The 13,880-nt window shown below is 25.6% G+C and overlaps 1 protein-coding gene across 5 annotated transcripts in view; it reads left to right on the forward strand.

The window, feature by feature from the left end:
• LOC107456994 (ribosome biogenesis protein BMS1 homolog) overlaps positions 1-13,880 on the forward strand; it is a 44,317-nt gene that overhangs the window by 8,933 nt on the left and 21,504 nt on the right. For 2 of the 5 annotated variants that reach the window (XM_043047854.3, XM_087153978.1), the window contains exons 6-16: positions 1,255-1,397; positions 2,392-2,513; positions 3,121-3,317; positions 4,233-4,363; positions 5,749-5,856; positions 6,825-6,969; positions 7,094-7,244; positions 8,051-8,152; positions 10,460-10,623; positions 10,986-11,067; positions 12,120-12,197. In XM_043047854.3, coding sequence (XP_042903788.2) covers positions 1,255-1,397; positions 2,392-2,513; positions 3,121-3,317; positions 4,233-4,363; positions 5,749-5,856; positions 6,825-6,969; positions 7,094-7,244; positions 8,051-8,152; positions 10,460-10,623; positions 10,986-11,067; positions 12,120-12,197 — 1,423 coding nt within the window. Of the gene's footprint in view, positions 1-1,254; positions 1,398-2,391; positions 2,514-3,120; positions 3,318-4,232; positions 4,364-5,748; positions 5,857-6,821; positions 6,970-7,093; positions 7,245-8,050; positions 8,153-10,459; positions 10,624-10,985; positions 11,068-12,119; positions 12,198-13,880 lie in introns of all 5 variants that reach the window. The other 3 variants (XM_043047853.3, XM_043047855.3, XM_043047856.3) reach the window with 3 other exon arrangements.

The following is a 13,880-nucleotide window of genomic DNA, read 5'->3' on the forward strand; positions in this document are numbered from 1 at the left end:
ACAATTATTTCTATATCCATGTTTATTTTTAATGTGTTTTAAATTACTCCTTGTAATCATCAATTTACTCTTGCTTATTATCCTTATGTTTATATTTATTAGATTCAGCGTGATTATATGCAGAGGCTTGACAAACTTTTTGTGATTTGTCTACTCATAATTTTCTGAATTTAAAAAAAGTAGCATTAAATCTGTTCTTTCAGCCTTGTGATTTGGAAACGACTTTTATCTTTAAATTAAGTAAACCATCTCTTCCCTTACTCCAAGTAAAACGCCAATATATAACATCATCAGCTTTAATTTTAAATAGAAGAACTTAATGAGGGATCCGTTTTTAAAATTTATAATACTATTAATGCTTAGTACAACACCCACTACTGCAAACCTTACATTATTATGATTGCTATATAAATTCCCATTTGCTATTCCATCGACATAATATTATTTTAAATTCTCCCAAAGAAAATTACTCCAAAATAGATGTTAAACATTTTGCACCTTTCCAAGAAGCATTTTTTCATTGAAAATAAAACTCTGAATAACAAAAGTCTCCTGGAAATAATTCAAGCCTATTTCTTTATCTATTTATATATCTATTTTTACTGCTCAATATACATGCTCTTAATATACATACTCTTAAAATCTCTATGAATAAAAAAAAAAAAATAAAAAAAAAAGGTGTGCCAGGATCAACTATTCTTATCCTCGGTAGTCTTGGCTAACTCTATGGTAAAAAAGATGTGAAATTATGAGTACCTTTCATTATAGAGATTTTGAAGTAAATATTTCATCCTCATGTGTAAATTGGAGTATACATTTATAATGTTTGTAAATTTCTCTACAAAGAGTTGAATAAATTCATGTATCATAGATTTCTTGTGTAAAAGGCAGTATTGACTCTTTCTGTAGAGTGCTGTGATAAGTGGTTTGTTTTGTAATTAAAATATATGGTATTTAACACATTCTTAATTTTATTTTTTCTTCAAGAGATTTCATAACAAGAAATTTTTACAGGATAGAGGTATTAACCCTTTGCCCAACTTGGAGGGCCAGTCCTTTGATATACTCCCCAAACTGTATTTGGAAAGATAAATTTTTTAAATGAAATAATTTGTGAAAGACAAGACAGGATTAAATAACTTTAATAAAGGATCCACTAACTGACCTAAACTTCTCTTAATCAGATCGTTGGTTGTAATTTCTTATCCTACATTCCTTTTTAAATATCTTTGTTGATTAAAAAAATCTTTATAGGGTGAGAAGATGTTCTACCTATCAGGCCAAATGTATGGAGAATATTTAAAAAATGAAGTTCATAACTTGGGTCGTTTCATTTCTGTAATGAAGTTTGAGCCATCTACATGGAAGAAAACACATCCATATGTGTTTGTAGATCGGTAAGTCTTTATGAAATTCTTATTAATCAGCGAAAAGGCGTATGCAATTTATCAATGCATGTATGTAGTCCTACAAAAAAGTTTGATATTTCTGGCTTATAAAACCAGAAATCTTTACAGCTTTTAATATCTGAATTTCTATAACTTGATGAACTCTGGACAAGTTTATAGTTTAATACGCATTTTAGAAAAAAGATTTATCAACCTTTTTTTGAAATTGGTGTATGTTGCTTCTACACTCCTGCTTGCGTGAGATTTTTTCTAACAGAATGTGATATAACAAATTTACTTTCAACTCAGTGTAAATATTTTACAGATTTTAAGTTGTAAATTATACTATTAGTAAATTATTAAATTGCCAGAATAACTAATAAGCAGAGTATAGTTTTTCTGTCTTGAATATAACTGTAATAAATGCTTGAATTGTCTTGCATTGAATGCTGAACTATCCACATCTCTTAACAGATGTTTCTCATTAATGACTTTTTTAGTTTCAATATATTGTAATTGATTGTATTTTAAATGATTCGCCATCTTAAAATTTGTTCTTCATTTAATATTTTCTTTATGTGATGCCTTGTATAAAGTTACACTAGCTGTTTTAATATTTTGTCTTTTTAATTACAGTCAACTAGTTGTATTTAGAGGCATTTTTTTAAATCTTAAGGCTTCTGTTTAATATGCCACATAAACTGTTATTATCAAAGGAGATACAAGTATTTTCAAACAGAAGTGTAACTATCAACTAATGTCAGGAAATATTGGAGGGAAAAGGAAGTTACCAATACTTAGGTCATTTCAGTACTTTTTAATGGAGCTAGTTTTATGGGCCAGTGATTTTGACAAGTTGTTAATGGATTAATGTTTTAACAAATTGATCAAAAGCCTACTTCTCATAATAAATAACTGTTGTGTTGTTTATTTTGTTAATTCCTTAAATTTTATACTGTTTTACACACTAATGGTATATAATGGATTATTTATTTATATATAGAATGGAGGATATAACTAATCCTGAGAATTTAGCAAAGGATCCTAATTGTAATAGAGCTGTGTGCCTCTATGGTTATGCTCGTGGTGGAGCATTAAAGCCTAATTCCAATTATCATATTCCAGGTAATAGTTGAACTTGAGCTCTTTATATTTAAAACTCTCTATCTTATTTGTCTTTCAATCAAATAGTTTTTTAAATAAGTGATTGGTTTTTATTTTTTCCTTTTTATTCTTATATCATGTAAGTTTTATTTTTAAGAAAGGAATGGAAACTTCCCCATAGAAACTTTCCAAGTGACTTGAATAAGTTTTCTTTATTAGTAATAGTTTGCAAAGAGCTAATACAATTATTTTGTTTTGAGGGAGAAATCTTTTACCTCTAAAAAATAACAATAAATTTACAGATTTGATTAGATTTTATGTTATAAAGCATTCTAGTCAATACAAAGATAGTTTTAAATTGAATATTTTAAACAAAGTTTTAAGCATGGAAATAAAAATGTTTCTTTTTTTAATATGTTTTTTTATAAATAAATAAAAAAAAGTTTAGTGATGTTTTCAATTGGAGGGAAAAATTTGTTCAACTTCACATTAAAATTTCTAAGTGTTTTTTTTTTCTTTTTAAAGTTTAAAACAGTTTTATATTGTTATTATATGATAAATTAAGTGATTTTTATTATAAAAACAGTATTCAAAACTAATATTTAATTATTTCTAAATTGATTTTCAGGTTGTGGTGATTATTTGATTCGAAATATTCACTTTTTGCCTGATCCTTGCCCTTTGCCTGAGAAAAACAAAAAACGTTCACTGAACGAAAAAGAAAGGCTCATTTATGCGCCCATGAGTGGAGTGGGAGGTATTGTTTATGATAAAGATGCAGTTTATATCGAATTGAAGGATAATCAACAGCAAAAAAAGCAGGAAGTGAGTGTTTTTATTTCTACCTTTTTTCATAACTGTCAACTTTTTTATCCCCAGTTTTCTGCACTGCTGAGTTTATAACTTTCTGTATTTTGAAAATTTTCATGAAAGTTTCGTACCTTAGAACTAATTATGTGTACGAATACATGTGTAAGAATGTGCTCTCATCCCTAGCTCAGACAATGACATCTTTAATTTTTGCTGTGCTTCAGCCTGATGCACATTAATGCAGAACGTAGAAAATCTCATTGTACGGAAAAAAAGAATGATATTTTTCTTCTATTTTGGATTTATTTAAGCTGAATTTGTTATAACATTACATTCTGATAGCTTTACTGTTGATTCTTTGAATAAGGAATAGAAATTGAAAGTGTACAATTTCATAGTGAATCCTCTGCATTTTGAAAAATTGGGGTTGGCAGGTATTGTTTTAAAATTTTTCTTTTTTGATATCTTGCATTTAATTACTAGCATTTACTTTTTGTTTGTATTTTTAAGCAAATACTTTAATTCGATATTCAATGTAAATTTATTTTACCATGATGTTAAAAGATATTTTTAATTTGTTGATTGTGTGCTAAATGTGTCGCAATTTTTTAATATTTTTGGCATTAAAAGATGATAGAAAAATAATTTTTAATTTAATATTAAAAGATAACTCCTTTTAATAATTTATAATGGTAAAATAATTACCTGTTTACTGCAAATGAGAAAATATTTGTCAAAGCCTTTTTTTTTTCATGTCATTTTGCCGATAACATAGATTGTCATTTTACAGGCTTAATACAGATTTTAAAAATATTGGTAATAATTTAATGATGATTTTATACATGTATGAGAAAATGTAAAGAGTTGTAAATAGTGTTAGTTTAAATATTTTAATGAGTTAGTGTTCTAATAAGAAATTCTAATTTGTAGGAAGAAAAACCAGCTGATAAATTAGTTAACACTATGGTTGCTGTTCAACATCCTATAGATGAAAAAATGAAGGCAGCACAGTTTCAGTTATTTGCTGGGGCTAAGCCACTTGGTGATAAAGACATGTCCAGGTATATGTTGGTGTATTTTTCTTTGTTTACTAGCTATTATTTGTTTATTGAATTTTTAATAGATTTTTTTTCACAATTTAAACAAACTCTACTTATTTTGGTTGAAATAGAATAAAGTAAGCAATATCTTTAACTTACTGAATGATTTAATTTTTTAAAGTTTCATTCTTTTATCTGATTAAAAAAAATAAAGTAAGAAATAAATGTACAATTAAAATAAATTAAAGCAACTGTAGTTAGTTAAGGTAACAATTCCATTTTTTACGTATTCATTTTGGCTTAAAAATTTTTTTAAATTTTAATCTTCAAAATCAATTTTAAAATAAGTCTGAAATAATGTGTGAAGTACTTGTATATGAAATAAAACGAATATTTTTAGAATTGCACCATACCAAAAAAGTTACCAATATAACCAATATAATAGTTCAATTACCAATATAATAGTTTTGACACTGAAGATAAAATAAATTTTTTCCTGCAGATACAAAAAAACTCTTATTTCCAAGGTTTCGATCATTATTTTTCAAAATGTGTTGTTAGATTTGATGTTGCTGTCATAATAGTAGCTTTCCAAACATTTAAATTTTTATGTACATGTAAAGAAATGTTAAGAATTATTTTTTAAAAGTTGTTTCAGCAATTATTATGAGACATTGAAAACAAAATACTGTTTTAATAGTGTATCCCATGTCTACCACATTAATGGTTTGGCAACAAAATACCAAATTTTTCATTGTCTTGAATAAAGATATAATTTTTATAATATTCTTTATATTGCTCTTAGGATTTTATTTACTTCTATAATATCTTTTACATTGCTTCTTGAATTTTGTTTACTTCCAAAATAAATTATATATTTTTTTCAACTTCTAAAAAAATTTATATTTTAACAGTTTTGCATTTTTAATTTTTTTCAGAAATTAAAAATATATTTGTTATAATAGAGAAAGATATTTATATTATATAAAAAAATATATTTGAAGAAATGAACATATATTTGACAAATATAGAAACATAAAAATATATTTGTCATAATAGAGTAAGAGAGAGTGGTTCATATGTTTGATTAATATATTACACTAAGAACTAATTAATAAAAAAAGTCAAAATGCAAACTAGAAGATATGGACTTTAAATAATGGTTATTTTGTTTTAATTTTATTTAGTAAACAAAATTGTATAAATTGACCAGGATTGGAATATCATTTTTATTTTGAAACATAGCTTTCTTTTTAATATGTTCAATACCTGATTGTTAAACACTCAAAAATAATTTTGAAAATGTTCCAAAAAGGTTTTAAATTATTTTATAAATTAACTAGTTTTATGTTAATTATCAAACACAGTTAGATATATTTCTAAAAACTTACATTATTTCTATTTAGCAGTGAGGATGATGATCAGGAAGATTCTTCAGCCAGTCAAAGTAAAAATAAATCTCAATTCCAATTATTTTCTGGTGGAAAGTCTTTAAATGATGATGATTTATCAAGGTAGAGATTTTTTTCTTTTTTAATATATATCTTTTTATTTTTAAGAAGGCTTTTTTTTGCATTTTTTATTTCAGGCACGATTTACATGATTTCAACTTAAAATCCTGTTTTTAAAATGTTGCTCATAGTTTTATGTGCTTCAATCATCGAGAGTAATTGAGATTAATTCTGGTTCAATTCATTGAAAATCCAGATGCTTCTAAAGGATAGAAAAAACTCGAAAACAAGCTTTTATTTATTAATTTATTGCATTAACAATGTCATTTACATTTGTAAAACTTTTCCTGTTACTTTTATTTTTTTTTGATAATTTCTCACTACTTAAAATTATTCCATTGATAATATGAATGACTGGAACTAGAATAATTTTAAATCTATACCAAGCTATTGTTAGATTAAGTTTCAGAGTTAATATTTATAGTTTTGCATTATAATTTTATCAATATGTTTTGAAAGTTTAAAAACAATATAAATAACAAAACGTAAAATTCAATTATTTGCATATTATCTAAAAAAAACCCCCCATATTTTTTTAAATAGACATTCAATGTAGGATAGCAAAGATAAACAGAATTTCATCAATGGTCATAAGTAACAGATTGTCAAAGTTATATATATTTTAATGAATTCCTTGAGCTATTGTGTCGAAACATTTTTACTTTCTGAACTTCTAATCCCCATAACTTGAGATCCAAAAGTTTTCATTATTTAATTGAGAAATAAATTGTTTTATTGAATAAAATTTGATTAATTGTTAAACTGTGCTACTTAGTGGAGCATTATTTCATGTTTTCAATACGAACAGAATAATAGGATATTTAATCTTGATTTTTTTCATAAGTGAGGACCTACCTAAATTTTCTCTAAAAATATGCATATACCACTCTTATTAGTAGAAAAAGATATTTATTATTAAAACTAACATTATTTTAATTATTACAAACTATTATTGTTTTGAATTTAAGTAGTGATGATGATGAAGATGAACAACCAACTGGCCTTGGATTTGAAACTGATAGTGATGATGAAGACAATGAAGACGATAGTGACGGTGAAAGTGATAATTGTAGTGATGATGAAGGTATTGATGTAACTTTAAAGAAGAAGAAAAAGGTTTTTTATAGTTTGTTTCTATTATCTTTTCATTATTACGTATTGTTATAATTTTTCATAATTAGAACATTGTAATCACAAAACAAAAGCTTCAGTTTATTTTTTCTTTTCTTTTTCGCTATAGAAGGTTAGATTTGCTGATGATAATGATGAAGAGAGTGCTGAATCATCTGATAGCGATGAAGGAGATTCAGGAGAAGAAAATGATAACAAGCGTTTAAAGAAGCGTCGAAAACTTGATTTAAATGATAAAGATGAGAATGAGGATGAGCTTGGTGAGGGTTTTTTAGTCTTTTTTTTAAAAAATTAACTGTTTTATTTAAAATTTATAATTTAAAAAAAAGAACAAATTAGGTTTTTCTACCATTTTTCTGCATAAAGTTTTGCTTATTTTTCTATTCTGAAGAAATTAAATTAAGTGTTACTGCAATAAAATGTTTGAAGAACAAAATAAATGTAATGGTTATTTTTTTTTATAAAGCTTAAATTATCAACATAGTATTATTAACCCTTGTCTGTAAGAAATTAAAAAGTAATTAATTAAAAAGACAATATGTTCTGTTTAAGTTTAAGCTTTACATTCTAATACGCTTTTTTCATTTATATATATTGATAACTGTTTTATAAGAATTTTTAAACTTAATATTGGAGCTAATTCTATATTTTTTTTCATGCAAAAAAAATTGTAACTTTTTTTCTCAGTCTGATAGTGACAGTAATGTTAAATTAACCAAATACTTTATTCATTTAACTAAAACTAAATTTAGAAACTTGAAAAAAAGTTTTTTTTAGACTTATTCGTTTCTTTGGAGAATTGCAATGAAATATGATTGTTTATCTGCATTTTTAAGAAATGAATATCTGTCGTGAATATTTTGAGTATAATGAATGCTTCTTTGATTCATTTGTGATTTCATGTAAAAATAAGTTTTGAACTAAAATCTGGTTTAAAATAATTAAAGCTGCATATACTTCCACAGTTTTTTTTTATTGTTATCAAAATATGTATTATTGTAATGTTTATATTTAAAACTGCTGGAAAGGGAATTATGACATTACTTTTATAATGATGCATTTATAGGTCAAGCAAAATGGAAAGAAAATTTATTGAAGAAAGCAGCTGATGATTTTTATCAACGTCAAAAGGAAACTGTTAGCTTACAAAAACTTGTTTATGGGCACAGTAAGTTGGTCATTTGTCTCTGAAATTTTAATTCACATAACAAAAGATGTCTCAAAATTTACAATTTTTAAAAAAATCTGAATAAATTGTGAATAATTAAAATTTTTTTTCCAATTGACATTCTGTTTTTTAAATTTTTAAGCAATTAACTGAAGTCCTACTGAATTAGATTATTAACAAGGCCTCTAGCTATTATAACTGCAGCAAAAAAAGACAAAGCATAAATTCAAGTTCGCAGAAGCATTCAGCAAGGGAGGCTTGCCGAATATCGGCTAGAGCCGTTCATTTTTGAAGCAGGATCCTGATGTTGTACGATGTGCTTTTAACATTTTTCAGTCTGGTCTGCTAAGGTACCAATGTTAGTGTTTATGACAAAGAACACTGAGAAATTCTTATCTAACTCAGCGGTAACCCTAATATTTGGCTTTGCTGGTTATGTATAGTGTGCCAAAAAAAAAAAAAAAACCTCCTTGAGTATCTTTTGTTCTAATGATCGGATCTTTACGTTCTAGGACTTACTGGTTTGAGGGGGTAACCTCAAATATGCTAATTAATTAGTGCAGACGATATTTAAATTACAAAATCAGACACAAAAACATACTTTCTCTGTATAAACATACCTTTTTTCATCAACAGATTCGGATATCTGATCCACAAAATATAGGGGGTAGTTCTGGTCCCATATTCTGGTCTGGGAAGCAATTCAAAGTTTTGATGCCTTAATGTTAATTTTACTTTTTATGTTCTATTATATGTTAATGTTTTATTTACAAAGTGTTTAGCTATCTGTGCATTTTCCTCAATACCCTCTAGAGAGCATCAGGGAGTTACTGTACTATAAAATATTTATACAATTATCCATCCCATATCCAGTGGCATTTCAGTTTAATGATCCCTTCAGTGTAATATGCGCGTAAACCGTTTTTTTTAAAATTTATTTTTTTAAAATAAATTTTAGCATATGTAATTTATTTTATATAAATTATTTAATCTTAATAATTTCCTTAAATTATTAAATGTAAGAAACTGTTAAAATTATTCTCAATTATGAATGTAAATGTACATCATGAATAAATATGGTTTTCAAACACTATTTTTTTTCTCTTATTCTAGTGAGCTGAGTAAAGTTCTAACAATTTTAATTAAAGCACTTCCTTAAAGTTAAATGTTAATTTTATTCTATCGTACAAAAACATGAAAAAAGTTTATATTTTTATTTTTTAAAAATTGTGTTCTTTTAATTTTAAACGTGCAAAGTTTCGTCTAACACAGGTTGCCAACTGAAGTTGACAAAGACAGAGTTACTCAGTTTTCTATTTTCTTTATGCTCTGAAAAAAATATCTAAATCACGTGAATTTGTAATGCTTACCTTAAATAAAGTATTGCATGAGTTATTTTTTTTTTTTTTATGAGAGGTATAGTGAAGCAAAGTATTTCATATTTTTAAGCTATTTGATTCGTTTAGTATCAAATCCTGTTTTATTGTTAATGTTAATCATATTTGTTTTAATTTTCTTGAAGAACAGTTAATGATTAATTAGAAACTTTCTTAGCGTACCTTGAAAACAAGTTTTCCTTTAAATATTTTTCACTTGAAAAATACAATTATTTTAAAAATTTTTTTGCTGTAAGAAATTTTTGAATTAAAATAGGTTGGATAAATTTGGACACAACACTAAACATTATTATTTAGACTTATTAATCCTTTTGAAAGTATTTATATAAACAATGGTGGTTATATCAGTGCCTGATTCAAATTTAAACTACTATAAAACAAACCAATTGTTTTGCAGTTTGATTTAGCATGTATTTGAAGTATGTTAAGTTTCAAATACTCTTTTATTTAAATATAAAACAAAATAGAAGAAAATAAAATTTTCTTAGAATCTGACATTCTGAGAAATTCATTGTCTTCTTAGTTTCATAGTTTTTGTTGTTCATTCTTAGATGTACCTTTGATTTAAATTCTAACAATGTTTCATAAAATAGAGCAACTTCTTCACGATTCTTGAGATTTGTTCAGCATTAAAAATTTAAGTTAAAATCCAGCTTAGTTCTCTTTGAAATTTTTTTATTATGGAAGTGTCAAGTTAGAAAAGATCACATCACATAGCAATGTTGTAAGGGTCACCAAGCTGGCCATGTAGTTGGCTCGTGCTTATTTAAGTTTACTCAAAGAACAAACAGCGAATTGTTTATGTGTTTTTTAAGGGTTTATGTGTTTTTGTGTTTTTTAAGTGTTTATGTGTTTTTTATGTGTTTTTGTTTTACTTACTACCTGCTAATTTGTCTTAAAAACTTTTTAGACTTTATAAGGAATCAAGATAGTGAATCAGAATCTGATGGTGAAATTGGAAACTTGTTTTTTATTGCAAAACATGAAAAGGATAAGAAAAATGTTTTGAGTGATAATGACGTTGACTGTTCAAGATTTGTATCTAATGTACCTAGGGATTGGTCTGATCAAGAGGTTAGTTATATATTTACTGTTGTTATTATCAGTTTTTAAGGTTTTAACCTGATATGTGATTCTACCTAGATAATAATGTTTTGCGCTTTTTTTTATCACTTACCTTATTTCTAATTTTCATTAAAGTTTTTTCCCCTTGAGATGTTGAGAAATAACCACATTACATAATATTTTTTTACATGCTCATTTCAAAATGTGTAATAACTGATAAAATAAAACTTTAAATCCATGGTTTGACATAGATTGAGAGTAACTTTTTAATTTACTTAATACACATGCTTTCTATTATTTTTGTTTTATGCTATTTCATGCTTGTTTAATGTTATTAAGATAATACAATGTTATTTTATTGTATTATGTAGATATTAGAAACAATTAAAGATTGCTTTGTTACTGGAAAATGGGAAGATAAAGATGATGCTGAAAAGCTCTTAGAAGAAGATGGTAAGTCTTGACTATAAGAATTTTATCACCTTTCAATTCCTTATGACCCCAAAGGCCCTTAGTGATTTTTCCTTCTTTAATTTTGTGTCATTTCCAGTATATTTTTGTCTCTGACTCCTCTTTAAACACAGTTTGAATTTGCTACATTATGCACATAATACTTCTTTTTTTGGTGCATAATAGCAATTTTCAGCTTTTCTATAGTTAAACTCTATATTTTATCTTACCTAATATTATATTGTAATTTATTGTTATTTATATACCTGCACTTTGGGAGGGATGCTTTTATTATTTAAAAGAATTATCATAGTACCATCAAGCTTTAGCAATTATAGATAGCTTTATAAAAACTACAGAACGATAACGATTTTTTTAAATTTATGAATTTCCTTTTCTTAACATTTTTGCTATATAGAGACAAATCCTTTTTTTATGGTAATTAATAAAAAACACAATTGGTAATTAATAAAAATCAATTATTTTTTATATTAAGCAGTATTTTTTTATGTTTTAATGAACAATTACAATTTTTATTATAGATAAATATCTTGAAGTTTGTTATTTCGTTTTGAAATATTGTAACTGTGGAATATCAAATAAATGTTTCATTTTGTCATTATCAAATTACCATAAAAAGTTATTTTATTTACAGTCTGAAAAAACAGTTTATCAGTTATGTAAAAATATTGCTAGAAGTTGAAATTGTTCTTTATGTTTTTACAGAATAGGGTTAAAAAAACTGTCTAAATAATTTGTTTAAGTGTCATTAAAGATTTAAGACATACTGGTTTGTTTAGTCATGAATCGAAGAGTTTGAAAAGGGCCAGATTAATATGGTTGCATGCAAAGGTACAAATGTATTTTCAAGATAGATATTATATTTTCTGATAATTTATAGTTTAAGTTTTAAGGTTAAACTTAGTTTTATGTTTAAAATGTGAGCATGTTAAAAAAATTTCATGTTTATTTCACAAAAAGTTATGCAAACTGTTTTAATTTTGTCCCAAAATTTTATAATATAATTTATCTCTGTACATTTTTTTTATTTTTAGATGATCTGTTTGGTGACTTTGAAGATTTTGAAACAGGAACTGTTCATAAAGGCAAAAGTAAACCTGAAGGAGACACTGGTATGTTTTTTTTTTTTTAAATTTCTTATTAGTTTTATTGATTTATTTCTTAGTAGTTTTATTGATTTATTTCTTAGTAGTTTTATTGATCTTCTTATTAGTTTTATGAGTTTATTTTTTATTAGTTCCATTGATTTATTAATTATTCTAAGTAATGTATTTTTTTTAAGTTTAGTATTATTGGTGAATAACTCATGTTTTCATATTTTAAAATAACTCAAGATTTTGGAATGTCTGACTTTTTGTTTTATTCATTTATTTCTTATTAGTTCCATTGATTTATTAGTTATTCTAAGTAATAATTGGATTTTTTTTTAAGTTTAGTATTACTGGCAAAATAACTGTCATGTTCTAAGATTTTGAAATGTCTGACTTTCTTTTAAAAATTTTAACTTATAGAATAATTTTAAATCATTAGGAAGTATAATTGATTTCCTGAAAGACATAAAAATGTATCATTATCCTAGAGCTATAGCCTGGCCTTCCTTAAAGTTTTGACTTATTCTCTTTTGTTGGTTGCCTTGTTCTTCATGTTGATAATTTTAAGTACTTTCAGGTCCTCTTCAATTTGCACTTTACAACTAACTCTAGGTTTTTGTCCCTCTGGTTTTCTGTCTAATAACCTTATGACCTTCTTTCTGAGTCCATTCTTGAGACGTACCCAAACCATCATATACTTTTTATTCTTATAATAGTTGTTACCATGCCAGGTTCTTTATATTTATCATAAATCTCTTTAGTTGTTCTGATCTTCCAATGCATATCCTCATAAATTGCACCGAAAATATTCTGCGAAATTTTCTTTTCCCATATTCTTAGAGGATCAGAATCACTTTTAGTTAATATCCATATCTCAAATCTATGTAGCAAAATTGGTTTATTCATAATTTTATGCATAAGAATTTTAAGTTACGTTTTTAAAACTAGACTTCATAAATTTTTGTAAAGCTTAATAACATCTGTTTCAAGCAACCATTTTTGCTCAATATGTATAAAAATGCATGGTTTAATATTTTTTAAAAGGGTGCTTTGCTTTGTTTTAATTCTTAAAATAAGAAAAAAAAAATATGTGGTATAATTAAAAATATAGAGAAAATTATACATGTACTACATTTAAATAATGGAATATATACAATAGTTATTAATATTTTTTAAAATTAATAACTATTCGTGTAATATTTCTTTTCGATTTTTACTTCTGTATAAAATAAATAGATTTTTTGTAAATTAATTTTTTATAATTACTAAGTAAGAAAATGGCTATACATTTTAGACATAATAACATTTATATATTTTATCCTTTAAAGGGGTATTTATTTTTTTAGAATTTGTAATAAGCTAAAAGTTCCATAGAATTTGACTGAATGTCTTGCATTTTTCTAAAATTATTTCTAACTATTGCTTTAATATTTGTTTGTTAGTAACATTTTAGTTTGTGTTGATCATTTAATCGGAAATTCATATTTTTAGTGCAGTTATATAAAATTAGTAGCTTTTAACTATAGATTATCTTCAGTAAAAACTCCCCCGTCGCAAAGAGACCGTCTGTTGCTATGGAATCAAGAATAGCGCATTTCAAGGAGCTTCTCTTAACTCTAAGGCTAACACAGTTGTCCGAAGAAAAAGATTCCCTTTCTCTCGCTGATCTGAGCCCAATCCTGTCCTTGACAATTGACCACATAC

Source organism: Parasteatoda tepidariorum, chromosome 10, assembly GCF_982258835.1.
Source record: "Parasteatoda tepidariorum strain Cologne lab strain chromosome 10, Ptep-v5.0, whole genome shotgun sequence".
Lineage (NCBI taxonomy): Eukaryota > Metazoa > Arthropoda > Arachnida > Araneae > Theridiidae > Parasteatoda > Parasteatoda tepidariorum.